This window comes from Schistocerca americana, chromosome 7 (genome assembly GCF_021461395.2).
Source record: "Schistocerca americana isolate TAMUIC-IGC-003095 chromosome 7, iqSchAmer2.1, whole genome shotgun sequence".
Classification (NCBI taxonomy): domain Eukaryota; kingdom Metazoa; phylum Arthropoda; class Insecta; order Orthoptera; family Acrididae; genus Schistocerca; species Schistocerca americana.
Genome location: NC_060125.1, coordinates 145551476 through 145572147, shown reverse-complemented (window position 1 = coordinate 145572147; position 20672 = coordinate 145551476). Strand labels below are relative to the sequence as shown.

Below are 20672 nucleotides of genomic sequence, written 5' to 3'. Positions count from 1 at the left end.
GTAATTACATTTCTAATTATCTGTCCAACTGTTTACATCTCACAGTTTTCCAATTTCCAGAATTTGAGGCCTTATTAGTGCATTTTATGTATATAACTGGATAAAGCATGAGCTCTGTAATACAATTGTATGTTAGTAACCAAATGCAAACTGTAATTAATTACATAACTAAAATAATACAAGAGACAGTATTGTAATTAAAGTTCAGAATGATTTTCTTATGGAAAACTAAAGAGATTACAATAAAAGAGTGTCATTCAATATTGTATTTTATACCTTATTCGGCTGTAACATCAGTTTCTTTACATTTTGTAAATTTTGATTGTAACAACAAAATTGTACAAAATTAATAATGCTTTATTTTGGAATTTATTGTCAAAATTCTATGTAAAGCTATGCAGTGATGCTGCGATCAGTCAGTTTTGAAGTTACTTTTGGAAGTCAAAGAGATCAGTGAAGTCTGTCGGTGTTTTGTTTACATGACGAGTGTGCAGTTTGGATGTCAATTATTGTGAATAAATTTTGTGAAGCATGAAAATTTCGCATTCATTCATCAATGGACCAGGCAGAAGAAACTTAAGTTAAGTAACATTCAACATGAATCATTACAATATGATTCAAAGAACAAAAATTAAACACATTTTAATATCTGCCTATAATTCATCCAGTAACCCAGCAGAGAGAAGCATGTGAGAGATTGGGAGATTGTGTAGAATATACTGTAGCCATAAACATACATCTGGGATTGAAAAAACTGCAGATTTTGAAGATGCTATAAATAGTTTACAACACTCAACTACAAATTTTTCCCTTTTCAAAGCTATATTTAATAGGAAGCCACCAAATTTCATAAATGAATCCGTAGATTTCCCAACTTTTACACCAATTTCAACCAAGGAAAGAGAAGAAATTATTAGAAACATGATGAAGTAACAAGGTGAGGCTAGGAGAAAGAGACATGTCAAGAAAGTAAAAAACACTCAGATAAATCTTGGTGACTTGGTCTTTGTTAAGACTCATGAACAATCAACTTAAGAAATTCTTCCATATTTACATTGGACCCTTTGAAGTAGTTGAAATTACCCAGACCAATGCATACAGATTGGTATACCCTAAGTCCAGAAAACTCCTAGGTTTGAGAAATATTACTGCCTTGAAAGCTTACATCCAAAAAACTTAGTTTTCAAATTTTGCAGAGGACAAGTAGGGAGTCCCAAGATTTGTCTGGAACACATCAGTGGTGACGTCACTTACTCTTCTTTCTATCCTGTCATTAGTGTGCAAAAAGTTAGATAGTATCTTCAACTGCTTTAGATTTTGGCTAATGTATGGTTAACATTTTGAGAGAGTGACACATATATTTTGAGTAGAAATGTTGGTTAACAGTCGTTTTTGACAGTAAATGGGAACATAAAACCTATGCAACACTGATTATGTAAAATTTCAGAGATTTAACACTTATTTGATTATTTTCTGAGTGTAAAAGTAATGCAGGAGGATGTTATTCTGTTTGTAGTGAAAAAAAGGGTTTTTCGATTATACCAAAAAAGGTAAGGTAATGGAATTTTACAAAATGTACAAGTATATCAAATCAAGTAAGTCACCTCGTATGAAAGAAGTGGGAAGTTTGTACATCTACTTCTCACTTTAAATCACCATCAAAAATGTTATAACATGGTGACTTGTGTGAAAGGACCTGAGAAAACGGGAAATTTAAGTCAAAAACTATAGAAGTAGTTATGTGTTGTCCTATCAACCATACATAACATGACAAGGGATTTACTCTGAGACATTGGAATATGTTCAAATATCCAATGAAGCAAAATTTGAATGAAAAATGGTGAAGACATGGAAAATTCACAGCTTTACTAGTGCTGACCTGCCGCTGCATCTTCTCACCTACACAACGAACCTTCTACGCTGGGTGAGCTTGAAACCAAACTTCATTACTTTAGTTGAAGTGGTACATACTGTCGATTGAAGTTTTATTTATGTAATTATCATATTTAAAGTTTGTTTTAAATGATTATGAGAGCTAAGGCATTTAAGAGTATGGAAAATTTACAAGAAGTTGGAGAAACTCAAGACCCAGCTACAGCTATGAGACTTAGCAAAGAAACACCTGACTGGGCTGAGTTGGTAAATTTAATCAAAGATCAAAGTGTGACTAAGTAAAGAACTAGGCTTGGTAAATTCTCAATTAAGTACCCAGAGTAAAGCTTTAAATAGTCAAGTGACAAATCTAGGTTACCTAAATGCCAAAGTTGACTCACAAAGCAAATAATTTAGTAATCTATGTGAGGGCATGGGTGCTCTTAAGACTGAATTTTATGCTTTAAATAGTAGAGTAGAGAATTTAAAAATAGATTTAAAGAATGAATTGACTAATTCCTTGACTATTCATGTAAATCAAATGTTTACTGACCTTAGACAGAAACAGAATGACAATTTCAAAGACTTATCAAAAAGGTTAGATTTTAACACTGAGAACAGATGTAATAACATGGAATCTGAAATTAATGAAAAGTAGGATCTTCTGAAAATGTGTGCAATGTTAAGTTTAATTCTGTAAAGCAGGTATTGAATATTTTGAAAGAGAGTGTACATAAGAATAATGAATTAACACCGATTATTCAATTGCAAATTACAGGTGTCTGTACATGAGTAGATGATGTAGAAAGAAATTTCAAAGAGAAAATAATGAATTATCATAAATGTAAATAGTTTAGAGGAACAATTTGAAGAAATTATAGATCGAAAAGTTAACGAGAGAATAACATCTGGGTACGTATCGCCTATTCTGTCTTCTGAACTTAGTGATACCAGGAAGGGTATAGACGACTTGTGGAGAGAATTCAAGCTTATCCAGGACAAAGTAGAAAAAAGGGTGACTTCACTTAATGTGGTATTAACTAGTGAAGCTGTGACTGATTTACAATGGGGAACTAATTCAGGGTTATCTAGACAATTCCCTAAATTTAAGCTGGATGGAGAGTATATCCGTCCCATTTCTTAGAAAGGTTTAACCAAGCACTACCAAAAAAATTGGGAAGATTCTAAAAAAATAGAATTTGCTGTGGGGTACCTTCTTGGGGAGGCCTGAGAATGGATTACAGTAAATATTGAGAATTTTTACTCTTGGGAGGACTTTCAAAAGAAATTTAAAGAAAATTACTGGTCTTTCAGTGCAATAGAAAAGTTAATATCAGATCCATGGGTCCTGGGTAGAGTCATCTAGCCCCCAGGGACATTAACATTTTCAGTTAACAGGCGGAGTGACAACCATCAGATCCCGATTTGTTTTCGGTGTTTCTTCCAAAATAGTCTTCCTGCACAGAATCCCTTTAAAATTTTAAACTATTTTGTCATGTATCCTTTAAAATCTAGAACTATCCTGCTTATAAAACCAAATATGACTATAAAATAGATAACAACTTAAGAAAATCACCAAAAAGAAGTGATATCTAGACAAAATAAACTGAATAGATTATTATATTTATGCAAAATACAATAAGATGTGACTAGCTGAACAATTGTTATATTGTAGTGTATTCATTTTTCTATTTTGTATAGAGTATTTTATGCCTTTTATGAGATGTGATATAGAGGAGAGGGTTTGTATAAAACTTTGAATGGGGTGGGTATTATAGATAAGAGCATGATTTACATGAACAGATAAATCATGATTAACACAAAACACACAGCACACCTTTCAAACAACCATCTCAAACAAGTGTGCCTGATTCTTCATCATTTGCCATTTCCATTGGGTTGCTAGGATTTACTTCGGGGACTTCGATGCTGAAGGTGGGACAAGTCCGTTCTGTAGGAGATAATTTAACACCAAACCACCTCCATCATCTCACGCAAGCACCTGAGAGGTATGGATCCTGGGGAATGATGGTGGAAAGGGTTTCATGTCTTCGGGGCTATCTTCTCTCTCTTCTTTGATCCTAGCATCCATATCTATTTTTTCCTTTCTTACTTCTCATTTGAGGACCTGTCCATTTTTCCCTCTTTCCATATTCATAAACTTGTCACTGAAGTCCTTCTTTATTAGCATGGTTTCTAATAATGTACATATTACTTTAGATAAGAAGGCCAAAGAATCAGACTACACAAACATACAATTACAGACTAGAAAGCCTGTCATGATGTGAGAACCATCAAGTGTTGTAGGGGAAAATGTGGGTACATCTAGAAATATTCACTTGTATATAGGAAGTTATGACTGTTCTAAATCAAATATACATAAGGAAAATGTGTATATAAACTACGAAAGAGGCATGAGCAAAGAGAGAAAATGAAAGCAGGAGAGAACATTAACCATGATGATCAATAAGAAATGTCAGTATAATAAATACTCTAATGAATTGAAGGACAGTGGGACATGAATAGTATATGTTAACATAATACCTATTGAAAGTATAAAAGTTGATAAGTAGACGAGGACTCTGGGGAGTAAATAGCGTATTAAAGAATAAATGTCAAGCTTAAGATATAAATCTATCTTTACCAGAAAATACTTAATTATGTTATACACAGAAATGTATACTAGGGTAATGAACCATGAGGCCTACTCAGAAATGATAATGGGGGTGTACTGAGCATTCACTAAGTATAAAGGGCAGGTGTACCTATGTGGAGATAGGAAGACCTGTGGTCTAAAAAATAGGGGTGTTTTATAAAGGGCGTTCCTCCCAGAATGGAAAGAGGAAGTGCTCTCATTAGGTCAACCCACAAGTAAGAAATAGGTACTGATACCAGGAGAAGGGGACAGTATTGTGACAAAAATCACAAATTTCATAGGAATTATTCTGGAAAGTATAAATTCTATGAATGACTAGCATTGTTATGTTTTGTAGAAATAAATGAGTGTCCAAAAGAACACTTTCAGTTCACCCAGTGTTCCTTCAAACTACAAAAAAATGAAAATAGTGAAAATAGAACATACTAGGAAAAAGGTAGTACAGAAAGATAAGAATAGAAAATAGATTACTCTTGTGTCATAAACACCTGAAGTTTTCGATTGAAAAGCAAAATAAAGAAAAGAGAAACAGTCCTCACAATTCCTAAATATTAGAAAAGCTGACTAAAACCACAGGTCAAAGTAAAATAAGAATGAATAGCGAAACAGGAAGTGAAAGATTGTTCACAGTTATTGAAAGAAAGCACATGTATATTTATGAAATATAAAGTGTTATTATGTGCAATATTAGCTGCATAATGATTATGTATAAAATATTGTTTGTTTAATCTGGGGTGGGGGATATGTAATGATTCAAGAATTTCTGTGTGAATTCTAGAACCACTCAGGCTTCTACCATCTCGAACACACGATGTTCTAGATATGAGTGTGGGATGGTAAAATCCTACCTACTGCACATCACATATTTGTGTGTGCAAGTTTAAAGTCAGTAACGAGAAGAAAGTAGATGTGGCAGTTGAACGGCACCAACAAGTACTTGTCAGGCAATCCATAGATGTTTTAGAGGAAGAACCATGGAGTTTTTATGCATCTCTGTGCCTACTGTGACATTGACTATTGTTATGTGAAAGCAGAACAGTTGAAAAAAGTAATCTTGAAAACTCTTAATCTAGTCTTGGTAGAGGCAAGACGTATTTTATGATTCATGTGAAGCAGAGTTGTGGTTATTAAGCCAGCTCTTTTATAAATGTAATTAAATTTGTTTCTGACGTTGGATGGAGCAAGTGACTTACTGGAAGTCATATATGTATGTGGAAAGTAAGGATTTTATTCCATATGGAGTCCAAATATACTGTGGGTTGATGAAAAGTGAAGTTTGCATATCTTCTTATTTCACAAGTAGAGAGAGAGGCTTAAATATTCCCATACCTAGCATCAGTCTACAGAGATGAAGTCAAGAGATTTTTCCAGCCGCCAGCTAGCCATCAAAGAAGATCGGCTGCGAATCTCAAGTAAGTCACCTTGTATAAAAGAAGTGGGAAGTTTGTATGTCTACTTCTCACTTTAAATCATCTTTAAAAATAGAAGCTATAACCAGATGGAGCAATCTGAAGGAGGGCAGTGAAGGGGGAGGGATAGCAGGGTACATGTGGGGGAAGAGAAGAGTGCCTGATGGGATGTGCAGGGCTAGAGACTGCCAGCTGCAACATCGGAAATTGGGCTGTGGTGGGGAGGGGAAGGGGGGGGGGAGAGGGAGCAGAGAAGTAGAGTAGCAGGGAAGGGGAAAGGATGGATTGATACATTGGCAGAGGATGCCATACAAAAGATGCGGGGGGGGGGGGGGGGGGGGGAGGGGACAGCAACTGTTGGGTGAATGGTGTAGGTGTACGGGGACATTAGGTTATCATACATAGGTTGAGGCTGAGATAATTTCAGGGGTGGAGAATATGTTGTAAGGACAATTCCTGTCTGTATAGTTCAGAAAATCTGGTGGTGGAAGGGAGGATCCATATGGCTCAGATTGTAAAGCAGCCATTGAAATCTAGCATGTTATGTTCAGCTGCATGTTGTGCCAGAGGGGGGTGGGTCTACTTTGCTCTTGGTTCCAGTTTTGTGGCTATTCATTCTGATGACAGCTTGTTGGGTTTAGTGATATATGGTGAGATTATTAAGACATTTTGATACTTACTAAAATAGTCTGAGATGAATGTGATTAATGCATAATTATAATTTAATACACTCCCAGTTTCACACATATCTGACCTGCCCATCAGGCTATAACATTCACAATAGACTGTGCATCTGATCTTCTTAGTAAAACCTACTGAAGTCTAACTGGATCATCACTTTCATAATACCTGGATGAGCCAGTTACTCAACAAATCCCTTAAAATTTCATTCCTAATAACACAAGAAATAGAGCAGATGTTTCACCAAACTTAGGAAGTTGTGCCACATCCATACTTTCATCAAACAGAAAGTAGATTTGCAAGTAACCTAGTATTTATCCTCTTGTTCAAATGTAAAATACAATCAGTTTAAATGGGGCAATCTGAAACCTGTATTCCACAGGCACCGTATATTGGAGGGTACTCTCATTGGAGTATGCTATACATCTCACTGGATTATGCCCTCTTCTTAGCTGAGTGAGGAGTTTGATCTCATTTGAGTGGCTAAGGCGAGGCACAGTAAGAACAAGTATCTGGTTTAGTCAGCCAGGACTTTCTGATAGTCACTCCCAGCAAACATTTTTCCCATCAGTGCATGTCTATGTACATTACAGTAAGGTGATGACGTATAGGGGCCCAACACAGAGTCACTCGATTTTTGGTAAATGCACGTCTAGCTGACACTTGTGATTTTTTAAGTAATCCTCAAGTGCTCTGGTACCGAGAAGAATGAAACTATCTTCCCCACCCTTTGTAGTTGGATAAGGGATATTCTTGGCACTATCCCAGAAGACCATTCCATAAAAGAACAGTGAGTGAAAGGACATTTAATTAGTCACCACCCTGGTCTTCAAACTGACAAATGAATGAAAGATTCTCCAAGGTGCTGAACAACCTATTCTTTATTAATTAATCAGTGTGTTGATTCAATTACCCCAAGGAGTTTTACACATATTGTCTTACAAGGTGCATGACTATAATGTTTATTTCTAGCAATAAGCATGTCACTTTCATTTGTTTGAAATTATATTAAACGAATCTTTGTGAGTTTAAGACAAATTATTTGGTGTGAATTGAAGGACTGTACAGTTATCATTTGAGCTCTGCACAATATGACAGATTGTGGCCATGATTAGTATGTTTGCATTAAGTAATGTTACCATTTTTGAGCTATTAATCAAAGTGAATGGGTGTCATTTATGTAGATTAGGAACAGGTTAGAATTCAGTATCAAATTATGTGGGACTTCACATTCTACATTTCCCAGTTCTGAGTTTAGTTTTACTTTTTGAGTTCCAGTTTGTCAACATGACCATCTGATTTCCATTTAGAAGTCCAGTGTTCATCCATGCAAGAAGGCTGCCGTTAAAGACAATACTTTTCAATTTCATAATTATAATTTTATGAACCAAACAACCAAAAGCAGGTTTGTTCAGGCCACTAAGGATCTGACACACAACCCAAGACTGCTCTTCAGGTCACCAAGTAGTCAAGAGTACAGACCAAAGTTGATGGAGATCTGTCAGTGTGCTCTGAAGCATTACTTACGTTGTTCACATGTTGGTGTATTTTTACTCCATTGCCCATTGCGACAAAAAAGAATATTTTCACCCTTAAGTTCATATCCAGGATCACAAGTGTACCGCAAGATAGTTGTACCCTCCTGTATAGGTTTACCAGGATCAGGTGTACATGACTCACATCCCAAGACTGTATATGTTCCATGTTCAATGGTTGCTGGATACAAGCAGGGTCTATTGGAACATGTGAAAAAGAGTATGATAGTTAGGTGCAGTACAGTATGTGGAAATAATTCTTAAAACATAAATGAATTATTACCTGTCACCATCAATGCCACTGCCACAAAGAGCACGTGCTTCATCACTCCCATCATTGCAGTGACGTCTTCCATCACAAACACTTGATGATGCAATACAAGACCCAGACTTACACTGGAACTCATCAGCACTGAAACAGAAATTTATTTGTCTTACAGAAGCATCTAAATTGAGTTTATTAGTGTCACTGCAAACAAATTTCTTGTATCACTATGGTAACATACAATGAACAACTTACAGTAAAAAAGAAAACAAAAAAAAAAATGTTCATATTCATGTACTATTTACAACTGTCAACACGATGTGACTCAAACAGATTCAAGCAGTCTAAAAACAAATATACTTGTCTTGAATTTTTCTTTTTTAGTCATATTTGCTTATACTCATTTTTGAAATTTGCCATTTATTAAGTCTTTTTCCCCAGCCAAATATTTGGCCACTACATTCAATTAATTCTTCCTAACTGTCACTGAAAACACAGGGGTAAAAAGAAAAGAATGAACCACTGCAAGCAGATCCACTTATTTATGTAGGCAAGTACTGCTTACTCCACCACCAGACATCACTTATACCAGATCAGCTGTCAAAGAGCACAGAAATTGTTAGGGTACTGATAAGCAGTAACTTTTTTGGATATAATGATAATCCAACCAATGTACCGAAATCTTATCCAAATTTTAAAATCCCACAACCCCACCCCATAGGTTTCCTTCCAGTTAATTGATGTGATGAGTTAAGGTTTATTTCCTGACAGTTTGGAATGTGCAGTACCAATTTTCATTGACAAAAGTGGCAATAAACGAGTGAACTTTAATTATAGTCCCACATAACTCCTCTCCATTTTTTTCAAATATTTTTGAGAATCTAGCTTATAACACAATATTGGATCACCTTTCTGAAAGGAAAGAAGTGCCAGCTTCTGTACTCTTGTAAAAATAAGTTGTTTAGATTGTAATATTAGTTCATTTAGTGCAGATTTCTCAGTAGTTAAGTGTATTACTGTGTTTTTATGCTTACTATCATATGTCTCACTTTTCTTTGTGCATTGTTCCAGACAACTTGAAAAGATCATAAAGTTTTGTTGTAGTCTTATTTTTGTTTACAATTTCACACATTAAACTTGGAGAATCTCATTTATTTGTTATTTTTTATATCCAGAAATTTCACTAGAGTGTATCCCTTCTTTATTTACTTTATATTTCTGGAATGTAGCATAAATTTAAATTGTCTGATTCAGAAACTTTGCACTAGTAGTTTGTTTACACACAATTGCACGTAGGTCTAATTTTTGTAAATATCTTTTGTTGTTTATCATTAGTTTAACTGGCTTAATCTTCCTAAAGTACTATTTTTATCATGGGTGAGAAGTGAACAACTTGCAATAGAATTGTTAGTTCTGGGGTTGAGTGTGACAGGTGCTGTAGATTTGTCCATTGGGGTGACTCTAGTGGTGTGGGAATTGGGGAAGTAAATGAGGCTGATCTGTGGTTTTGTTAGCTGTGTAGTAGACAGGGGAAGATAATGAAACAGGAGGGGGAAACTGCAGTCCTTCAGGCTGAATTATGTGGGGTAGAAAAGATCTGGACAGAAAGGGAGTTGGGAAGTGGCAATAGGTATCATAAGGAATTGACCTTGAAGTTCATCTGAGAGCTTTATGGTAAATGTGAAAGGTTAGTTTGACTTGTTGCTTCAATAAGAAACTGATGAGCCTCTGATATATGTAGGTATGGACAGGGCAAACAAATTTTCAGCAACAAAATGGAAAGTATGAATGCAGCGAATTCAGTAAAGATAAAAAGTTTTTTTTTATGTTGTTCTCATGCTAGAAGTGTAGACCAACTTTTGTAGGATAACCTAGGATCAGAATACTGAGTCATCAACTTGTTATTCCTATTGCTGGTCTGGGGCGTGTGACAGAGGAGTTAGGATCAAAATTATTGAGGTTTTGGGGCCACTTGTTGACATATTGCCTGATAGCAACACTGGATAGAGAACACGAACATAATCTATGGATGTATAGAGTGCCTTCTCAGTACACACCATTTCCGTGATGTCATCATGATATAAGCTAGCCAATCAGATGCCATCATATGGGCATTAAAATGGAAGCCTTGCCAGTTTCATGACAGTCAGACGTAGCCCCCAATGACACTGATGTAGACAATCATTAGAAGTTTGGGGTTGTATCTGAATTTGAGGTGGCAAGTAAACTGAGAACTTTTTAAACCATTATGGTAAACATTTGTTGACCTTTTTTATCCTGGTAGTGGAATGCTGGTTTGCAGTGTTGTTATTGTTACTATTGAACAAGTTGTATGCATGTTATGTTGGTGAAGTCAATTTTTGAAAGTTCTTTCCAAATACCACAGAAAAAACAGTGGAGCACCTAGAAAACATGGTCTGATGTGAATGTAATTTCGTAAATATGCATACTATGGGTGGGTATGTAAATGATTGGAGTTACAAACAAGGGAAGTTCCAGAAAGGAATATCAACATTGCAGCTAAATTGTAGAAGGAGAGTATAATGAAGTATTCTTGTACTTTGTTTTCAAATATTTGGGATTTTCCTGCTTGATACCACCAGCAACATGTTACAGACTTTTTACAAGATTATAAGATTCCAATTCAAACTGTAGAGAGGGGAGTATTGTCTACGTGGAAATTATTTATACTTCTGGTTGTGAATAGCTGAGTCCATCCTAAATTCAGTCCTGTTATTAACCACCTTTAGGAAGAATGTGTGTTGGCATGTAAGTGTAACAACCCATAGGTCCCAGAAGAGGCTTCTGCACAATGTTCTACTGTCAACTTTATACAATATTCTCATTCCACACTTCTGTAAAATAAACGCTTTCTGTATCTACATCTACACTCTGCAATCCACCTTATGGTGTGTGGCATAGGGTACTTTCTGTACCTCCATCAGTTCTCCCCTTTCCAGTTCCAATTGTAAACAATTACTCGGAAGAATGAATGTCAGTAAGCCTCCATGTGAGCTTCAATCTCTCTCATTTTACATTTGTGATCTTTTTGTGAGATATACATAGGAGGAATCTATTTATGGGCGATTCTTCCTGGAACATAGAGACTCAGAACTAATGATAAACCACACTGTAATGCACAACACCTCTCTTGTAGTATCTGCTACTGGAGTTTGATGAGCATCTCTATGACACTTTTGTGCTTTTTACATTGACCTGTAACTAAATGTGCTGCTCTTCTTTGGATCTTATCAATTTCTTCTATTCCTTCTATCTGGTTCTGTTCCTAGACTGTCAAGTGGTATGGGTACTGCTCAAATGAGGGTTTTGTGAGTTATCTCCTTTGTGGGTGGACTACACTTACTAAGGATTTTTCCAATGAATCTCAGTCTGACATGTGCCATACCTGTTATTAGTTTGTTATCATTCCACTTTAAATCTACCCATATCCATACTCATACATATTTTGTGGATGTGACTGCTTCCAATGATCATGTACTCATTCAATAATGCATCTTTCTGCCTACCTATGCACCATACATTACATTTGTTTTTTCTCATTATCTGAAATAACCCAGAAGATAATGCCATAGGACAGAACTGAATGAAAGGACGCTAGCAGTCCCTCCTGCAGGTCAACACAGTGAGACATTTATGAGAGCAAAACGGTCAGAACTGAGCATTTTAGTTATCTGTTCCACATGCTGATGCCACCTATGTTTATTATCTACATGGATACTCAAAAACTTCAGACATGGGCTCTCATACAGTGTATACCCATTGATCTCTTACTTCTTGTTGCTATAAGTCATTTGTAATTGTATGAAATTTCATAAGACAGGTTTTTGCAGGATAGAGGTTATGGGGTTTTCTATGAACCAGTTGTAAGTCCGTTCCATTATTCTCCTGGGTGTATCTGGTATGGACGTACTTGGACCTTGTAATGCATCTAAGATATGGGAGTTCATTTCTGTGTTCAATTTGACATTTCGCATACATAAAATTTTGATAAATCAATTTAATAAAATATCAACTTTGTTGAAGTTTCAAGAACATACCTTCACCAAGGAGTCAAGCAGTATATTGCTCCCTCCTATGTATATCTCGCAAAGAGACCATGAGGATAAAATCAGAGAGATTAGAGCCTACACAGAGGCATACCGACAATCTTTCTTTCCACGAACAATACGATACTGGAATAGAAGGGAGAACCGATAGAGGTACTCAAGATACCCTCCACCATACACTGTCAGGTGGCTTGCGGAGTATGGATGTAGATGTAGATTTACTTTTGAATAGGGATGCCATCAATAATGAATTATGTGTGTGGTCTTGTTGCACCCATAAAACCAGTTATTAGCCTTTTTATTTTATTATTTTTTATTTAACTATTTGATAAGAATACAGAACAGTTATTTTATTTTGAAAGTATAATTTCTTGATTTCAGTTTAATATAAAAAGTACATATATTATTTTTATTCAAATAAATCTTTGGAATGTATTGTCTCTGAATCTTAATATCTTCAACTTGGTGTTGAGACCTTACTGCTGTGAAATTATTGAATGACGATGACTATGAGGTTGTGAGTAGACTCTGTAAGGATTTGTTGATTGGTCAGGATAGTGAAGTGTTCTAACTTATGAAAAGTCTCTATAATTGTATGATGAAAGATGATGTGAACACAGAGAAAAGTGAATAAAGCTAGGAATTGTTAGTTCAGTCATTTGCTTTATGATAACCTGAGACCCATGTATTAATGCAAAGATTAAAAATGAATATGGAGACTTCCTGCAGATAATGGAAGGACTTTGAACAACAGTAAAGTAGATGATCCAGGCATAAAAAAGTTGGTATTTCCTACCCTTGAGAAACTAAAATATATTGCAAAAATACTCATAAATTATCTTGAATAAACAAAAATTCCATTTGATTCCTATGTAGTATCTATGTTACAAGGGGGAATACCCATAGATCACACTCTGATTCTTGGCATGGTGAAATAAGGCTGATAAAGGTGCAGGTGCCAACACTCAATAGCTTTTGTGAAAATGACAGTCAAACTTTTGATGCAACATCATCAGTCCACTTCTGCATTGTAAAACCAAGTCAGTTTGTAGCACAGTGGTTAAGAGCACAGTTTAGAAATTTTGCACCACATGTTCGAATCCAATCTCGTGTTTCATTTTTCTTTTGTTGTTGCAGATGTACATCACATTATTATCTCTTGTGACATTGTGAAATATAATGGAATTACCAACAAAAGAAATAAGTATTTCAAATCTTATTCAAAACAGAGTGTATCATCACAAATCACATACAATACAATATAATTAACAGTAACTGAAAATGAAAAACATAAAAATTTTAGTATGTAAGTTTTTACTTTTACTTTTACTTTCATACTTCAAGAGAATCAGTACATTTGTAGAAACATTCAAAGCATAAAAATTCAGCATATCACAAGCAATGTGTGAAGGCACAAATATCAGTGTCCCTTTTTTTGTGAGAATATCATTTGAAAACAACTTCACTACTTTGTGATGATTTTGTAGCAAACTACCCGTATCTACGCATTTTCTCAAAAGCAGCTGGAGCCCGGTATTGATTATGGATCAAGATTTGTATTTTAATTGCATCACTTCTACTTGTGATTTCTCCTTGCTGTGTGATGAGAGTAGGGCACTTCTGCAATCAGCTAACGTAATTCTTTAACTCTCAGTAGAAGTATATGTCACACGGCTAATATAATGGCATACACTAAGGAGAAGCTACTTTCAATGAATACTTCAGTATCTTGATTTCATTGACAAACAGCCTATCATATAAGGAGGGATTGTTTTGCCCAACCCACAAGTCAATAATGTACGGAAATGGCTGTATTTTTACTTAAAGTTGCTTTACTTTGTCCACTAACTGGTGATGGGTTTCGTTTGTAAGCTTTCCAGATTTTGTGGCTGTTGTGTGCACATTGCAGTGTAATTCCATTGATTGGTTTTCATCGTGATGGACTTGAGGACCAAATTTATCACTAACTTCTGGAGACAAATGAAAATTGTTGGTCTTTCTGGAAAGTGTCAGTCCATGTCAACAGTGATGATAAAATATGTTTTTAATAAGATCTGAAGTTTTTATTTCTTTTGCCATTAACTTCTGGAGACAAATGAAAATTGTTGGTCTTTCTGGAAAGTGTCAGTCCATGTCAACAGTGATGATAAAATATGTTTTTAATAAGATCTGAAGTTTTTATTTCTTTTGCCATTAACTCCATTTTATTTAATGATATCATAAAAAGTACTAGTGTTGCATACTTCTGTAAAAACTGAAGAAAAACAGAATGTAAGATTGAATCTGAACACAGGGCACAAAATTCCAAACCTGTGCACTTAGCCACTGCACTACCAACATACTTTGTTTTATGCCACACGAGTAGCCTGATGAAGTCACATTGAAACTTTTACCATAATTTTCTCACAAACTATTGTGTGCTTGCACCTACGCCAAAAGAGGTGCCCCTCTATTTTCATCCTTCTGTCACCATGCCAGGTTTTGATTGCATCAGAAAGTGACCAATGGCAGGTTCCCCTTTGTTGCATTATTGCCTTACTCTCATTATTCACTAACAACTTTTTATCAATACACTTGTGTCATTAGCAAACACAGTTTTTGAAGAATCCTACACTGTCTCCAATAAATCATTGACATTGACTAAGATCAGGGGTGGGTCAAGCTTCAAACCTTGTGGTACACAAATTTAATGTTTCCTCACTTTGAATTCAGTCTCATTCCTGTCATAGGGGTCATTTTTTAATGATCTTCTGTTTTCTACTGTTAAAATAAGATTCCATTTGTGCAAGGCGAAGACCTTTAATTCCATACCATTTTAGTTCCCGTAGTACAGTTTTGTGATCTACACATTTAAAGTGCTTGTAAAGATAACAGAAAATTCCAACAGGGTAGATTTTGTTCTTTAACTCTACTAGAACTGAATTTGTGAAACTATACAAAAGCCTTTACATAACCAAACGTATCTGCCATTTCAAGGTTATTTTCAGAAATATGGTTCAGTATCCTGTGGTAAGCTAACAAGAATGAGCGAAATTGGCTTATAATTAGAGTTCAGTTGCTTAACTCCTCTTACATATATTTGTGTTACTGCTGTGTGCTGCATATTTCAGTCTTTTAGGAAATATTCCTTGGTGCATTGATCGATTATATAGGTAATTTTTGATCTATGTAAATGATATTAAATACTGTACTATAAATTCCAAAATTATTCTGTATGCCGATGACACGTCCATTGTATGTAAAAAGGAATCATGTAATGAACTAGAGGCCGAGTGTAATAATGTGACAAAATAAATTGTTCAGATTTTTAATGAAAGCCACTTAAATGTAAGCACCAGTAAAACATGTTTGATGGAGTTTAACAAAAGTAGTTTGAATAATGAAATTAAATTATACATGGGCAACGAATTGGTAAAGAAAGAGTCTAGTGTAAAATTCCTTGGCGTAACAATCCAAAGCAACCTGAAATGGGACACACATATTGACTCTCTAGCAACTAAGTTGTCAAAAAATATATTTGCAATCAGTACTATTAGCAAGTTCTGTAGAGACACCATAGTTCTAAAGACTGCATACCATGCTCTTTTCTCCTCTCACGAACTACGATATTGAAATTTGGGGGGCAACAACCAAAGCTAATCTAGATAAGATACTCATTCTTCAAAAAAGGGGTGTGAGAATAATTTGTGGAGCAAAATATAGGGAATCTTGTCACAACTTGTTTCCAAAAACAGAGGTGTTAACTGTTACAAACACATACATTCTAAAAGCCATATTGCTTGTGAAAAGACTGCACCCAAACACTTATTCAGATTTCCACCAGTACAATACTAGAAATAAAGAAAGATTTTACATTGGCAGCCACAGATCAGCACTTTACGAAAAGGGGCCTCAGTATGCAGGTATAAAATTAGCTAATGCACTGCCTAGAGCAGTCATGGCTCTTCCTACAATTAAACTGAAACATCAGCTTAAGAAATTTTTAGTAAAACACCCTTTCTACAGATTAGAAGAGTACCATACTTATATGAAGAACAACAAATGCTTTGAGAAATTATGTGAATAGAAATAAGTAAACACCTTATTGTGATTTTGTTGTAAATTAATGATGTATTCAGAAGAATGTGTCTCGTGTATTGAACAAATAACTTTAGTCATTACTGTTTCTTTGTGCATGTGCAGTGTACCATTCGATGTTGAATAAAGCTAATATTATTATTATTATTATTATTATTATTATTTCACGGTTGGTGCTACTGAGTTAGCACATGATTTTAGTACTTAAGCTGTGATACTATCACAGCCAAAATTATTTCTACTTTTTTAGTGACCTAATGATCTTTGTCATCTCTCTAACAAATGAGTTGGCAAAACTGATGTCTGATGGTAAACTACTTGTATAATTAAGTTTATTGGTTCTGCTGTTGACAAACAACTTTTTGTCCCTGTGGTTTCAGCTATTGTTAGGAAGAATTCTTTGAATTTAGTAGCCAATGATTTTAATTCAACATCATCTGTCTGCTGCTACTACCATCTGGGAATTCAGTATCAGTAGCACTGCAAAATTGATTCATTTCATGATTAATAATACTCTAATCTGTCCTCAGATCATTCTCAGAATTAAGAATGTTTTGCACTTTACAAAATCAGAGAGATTGTTTAGTGCTATATACAGGGTGTTAATAAGAAGTATCCTATCCACCAATGCTAAAACAAAACTTTTGCATTGCTTATGATTGCTCAGGGATTTGCATCTGTCAACATGTGATTACTGTGGTAATCTACTATCCCACCTCATGTGAATCCTGTTTCATGTATTAAAATGCAAGCTGTGAACTACAGATCTTCAGCACTCCTCTTTCGAATCTATTGGCAGAACTGTAATATGGCATGATGAGGTGGTCTTGCAACCTGAGGGCTTGCTCACACTGAGAGGGTACAGTAACTACGTGTGCAGAACTGACCACATAGGAATGTGGTTTATAATGTTATCACCACCAGTTCTTTACACACTTGCTTCAGAATCATTATCTACTCATCAAAACACTCACTCCTCATTTCTGGTCCACCAACTGTGTGAGGTCTACTGTGATTTTTTTGTCATAATCAGAAATGACCCTGCATCTCCAGTTGATGAAAGCATGCAGACATTTTTTTTCGACAAAATATGTCATTGATGATATGATTTGGCATAAGCAATGTAGGACTGTCAATTAACACCACTGGTTTGACCGTAGCAGAATACTGAGTCTGCCACATGGAATAATGGGACTGTATTTCCCTTTTTACATTGTTCATACCCCATGAAAATACTCACTGATCTTGTTCTTGTGTCAGCACAATTTCTAAGCAGTGAATACACACACACACACACACACACACACACACACACACACACACACACACACACACACACACACACACACACACACATTTTCAAAGAAACAGAACACCTTGAATGACTAGAGATGGGACATAAATATTCACAGGACATGCAGAAATGAACAGCATTTGAGTTCAGCATGTGATCACTCACATAGGTCAAGCTGATCACAGTGCCCTGGGCACACATCAACTGTGGTTTGTGGTTGTACCTAATAGCATCCCACACCATACGGTGTTGAGCTGGTGCTGCATGTCTTGTGTGAATGCAGTCACTGTGATGCAACTCCCCCAGTATGTATCAGACCAAAACGTGGCCATCATTTTCACACAAACAAAACCTGGATTTGTCTGAAAACATTATCTGATGCCATTCTGGTTCCCAGTGACATCGTTCCATACATCATTGGCATCTAGCATCTTTCTGCACATTTGTCAAAGGTAGGTGAAGAGGTGGACAACATGCATGTAACTCATGCCATTATAAACAGCAATGGACTGTTAGCCCTGATAGTGTACGATGTGTTACATGGTTCCACTGCTGTGCCAGAGTAAAGGAGGATGCAGATGTGTCCTACAACACCATTCAGATGAGGTGTCAGTCTTCTTCGGGGGTGGTGACCTGACCCATCTCATCATGTTCTACAGCTTTCCGTGAACCATTCTGCACACACCTGTTGCACTGCCGAAACACTTCATTGCACACGAGCATCGTTTTCCAGATGGTAGCATCACATTTTCTCATGCCAATAATATGCCCTCTTCAGACTCACTGGTTTGATGGTACTGTTTGTGCATATGTCTGTGAGGCATCCAGTATGTCTGCTCAAGTCACACCGATCCATTACCCTCAGTTCATAGGAACAATAGGAGCTACAGCAAATTTTAACAGTAGGTGGTGTTGTGCCACAATTTAAATTTTGACTTAGGACCTGTGGGCCAACATAGTTCAAATGTTAATTATTTCTACAAAAACACTAATGTACAAGTCCTGTGAACATCAACATCCTATCTCTAGTCTTTTAAGGTTATCTGTTTATTTGAACATGAGTGTGCATATAACCTTTTTCCTAGTTTTATCTCGTAAAAATTTGATGCATTTCTTTTTTTAAGCACCCTGTTTAGAACCTTGGCTGGGACACTAAAATAACCAGCTTTTCTGCCTAGAATATTTGCTCAGTGATGGTAAATGAATAATATTTAAATACTATACTTACTTGCAGCTAGGAATTTTAGATCGGCATTCTGGAAGACGTTCATCAGCACCATCTGGACAGTCATTTCTGCCATTACATTTCAGTTGAGAATTAATACATTCTCCAGTGGGACACTGGAACTCTTCTTCTGTACAAGGAACTGAAGGCTGGAGCACATTACTTGCAATGAAATTAGTAACTGCAGGCCTGTTCCAACACAAAAAAAAAGTTAAGTGCAAGAAAAATTTCAACATGCAAGAGAAAAATAATCAGTCTCTTTATGCCAAATAAGCAATCTGTAATACATCACAAACACAGAAGATAATTTTTGCATGTAGTTTAGTATCTCCACATTTCACTGAAATTGTATAGTAGTGCTTTATGTTATGACATGTACGTTCAGTTGTCTTGTCATTTCATATTTGGATAAATTATTAAGATCTTTATCAAAGTTTGATTTCAACAGAACAGTTGTCCACAGTGACTGTAATACATTTTCAAAAAAGGAAAAGGAACTCAACAGTCAGTTGCAGATCCAACCTGTATTTTTATTGCAGATCTAGATTTCACCTATTGCATTGCTATCTTCAGTGCTTTTAAATTGAGTCATATAAACTTGTTAAGTTTTTGACAATACATGTTGTCTGGTCAGGTATGCCTTAAAATCTTATGGTAACATGTGTTGTCAAAAGCTTGACAAATCTATAAGACTTGATTCAAATGCACTGAAGATAGCTATGCAATAGGCAAAATCTAGATCTGCAATAAAAATATAGGTTGGATTTGCGATTGATTGCTGAATTCCTTTTCCTTGTTGTAAGATCTTTATGACAGCTTCCATTTATCTTCAACAGTAGTAAGCAACTGATCACTGAAATTGTAACTGGGTCTTTTTTCTTGCTCATTAGTGAACTAGAAACATGGACTTCAATGAGGGGGAGGGGGGGGGGGGGGGAGGGTTGCCAGGGGAAGGTTGTTGCATCCTTCAATTATACAGATAGCTGCACTGTATGTGTAACTACAATGGAGGGGTATCTGCATAGAGACCAGACAACTCTGTGATGCCTGAAGAGGGGCAGCAGAACAGTCTTTTTGGTAATTGCAAAGCGACATACCTGTGTTGGTTGTGGGTTAAAATTCACCCATGATAACCTCTGCCTGTCATAAAAGGTGACTAATAGGGGACTGACTGTCTACCAGTCTAAGTGTGCCTCCCCCCATTTATGTCAACAGCAACAGCTTCCTCAGAGGATGGATAAGCAAATCAAGGTCAGGATACGTGAATGCAGAGGAACTGATGCATCTCAGTCAGTAGCATAGAATGGGGAAGGCAAAAGGGAACCACTCTATTAAAGATGCAAAATACAACAATGGAAGTTGACATTAATGAGGAATCAGTTACTGATCATGGGTTTTGGAACCCTAAATGTGGCAGGACACTTAGAGAGCTTCTCAAGATATTATCAAGAAGAAGGGAGTGTGGACTGCATGAATGCCATTAAAAGCAGGAAAACTGGATGAAGTGAAAGACCACATGAGGAAGAATAAGATGGGTGTATTAGGTCTACGTGAGAAAAGACAGGAAGGAAATAGGGATTTCTGCAGTTAT

General features: G+C 36.0%; 1 protein-coding gene across 1 annotated transcript in view; it reads right to left on the bottom strand.

Moving 5' to 3' along the window:
• The window catches only part of LOC124622014 (modular serine protease-like), a 276840-nt gene that overhangs the window by 157518 nt on the left and 98650 nt on the right, over nt 1-20672 (bottom strand). The window contains exons 4-6 of the mRNA XM_047147565.1: nt 19085-19270; nt 8437-8565; nt 8146-8351 (exon numbers count right to left, since the gene is read on the bottom strand). Of these exons, the coding sequence (XP_047003521.1) occupies nt 8146-8351; nt 8437-8565; nt 19085-19270 (521 nt within the window). The remainder of the gene's footprint in view (nt 1-8145; nt 8352-8436; nt 8566-19084; nt 19271-20672) is intronic.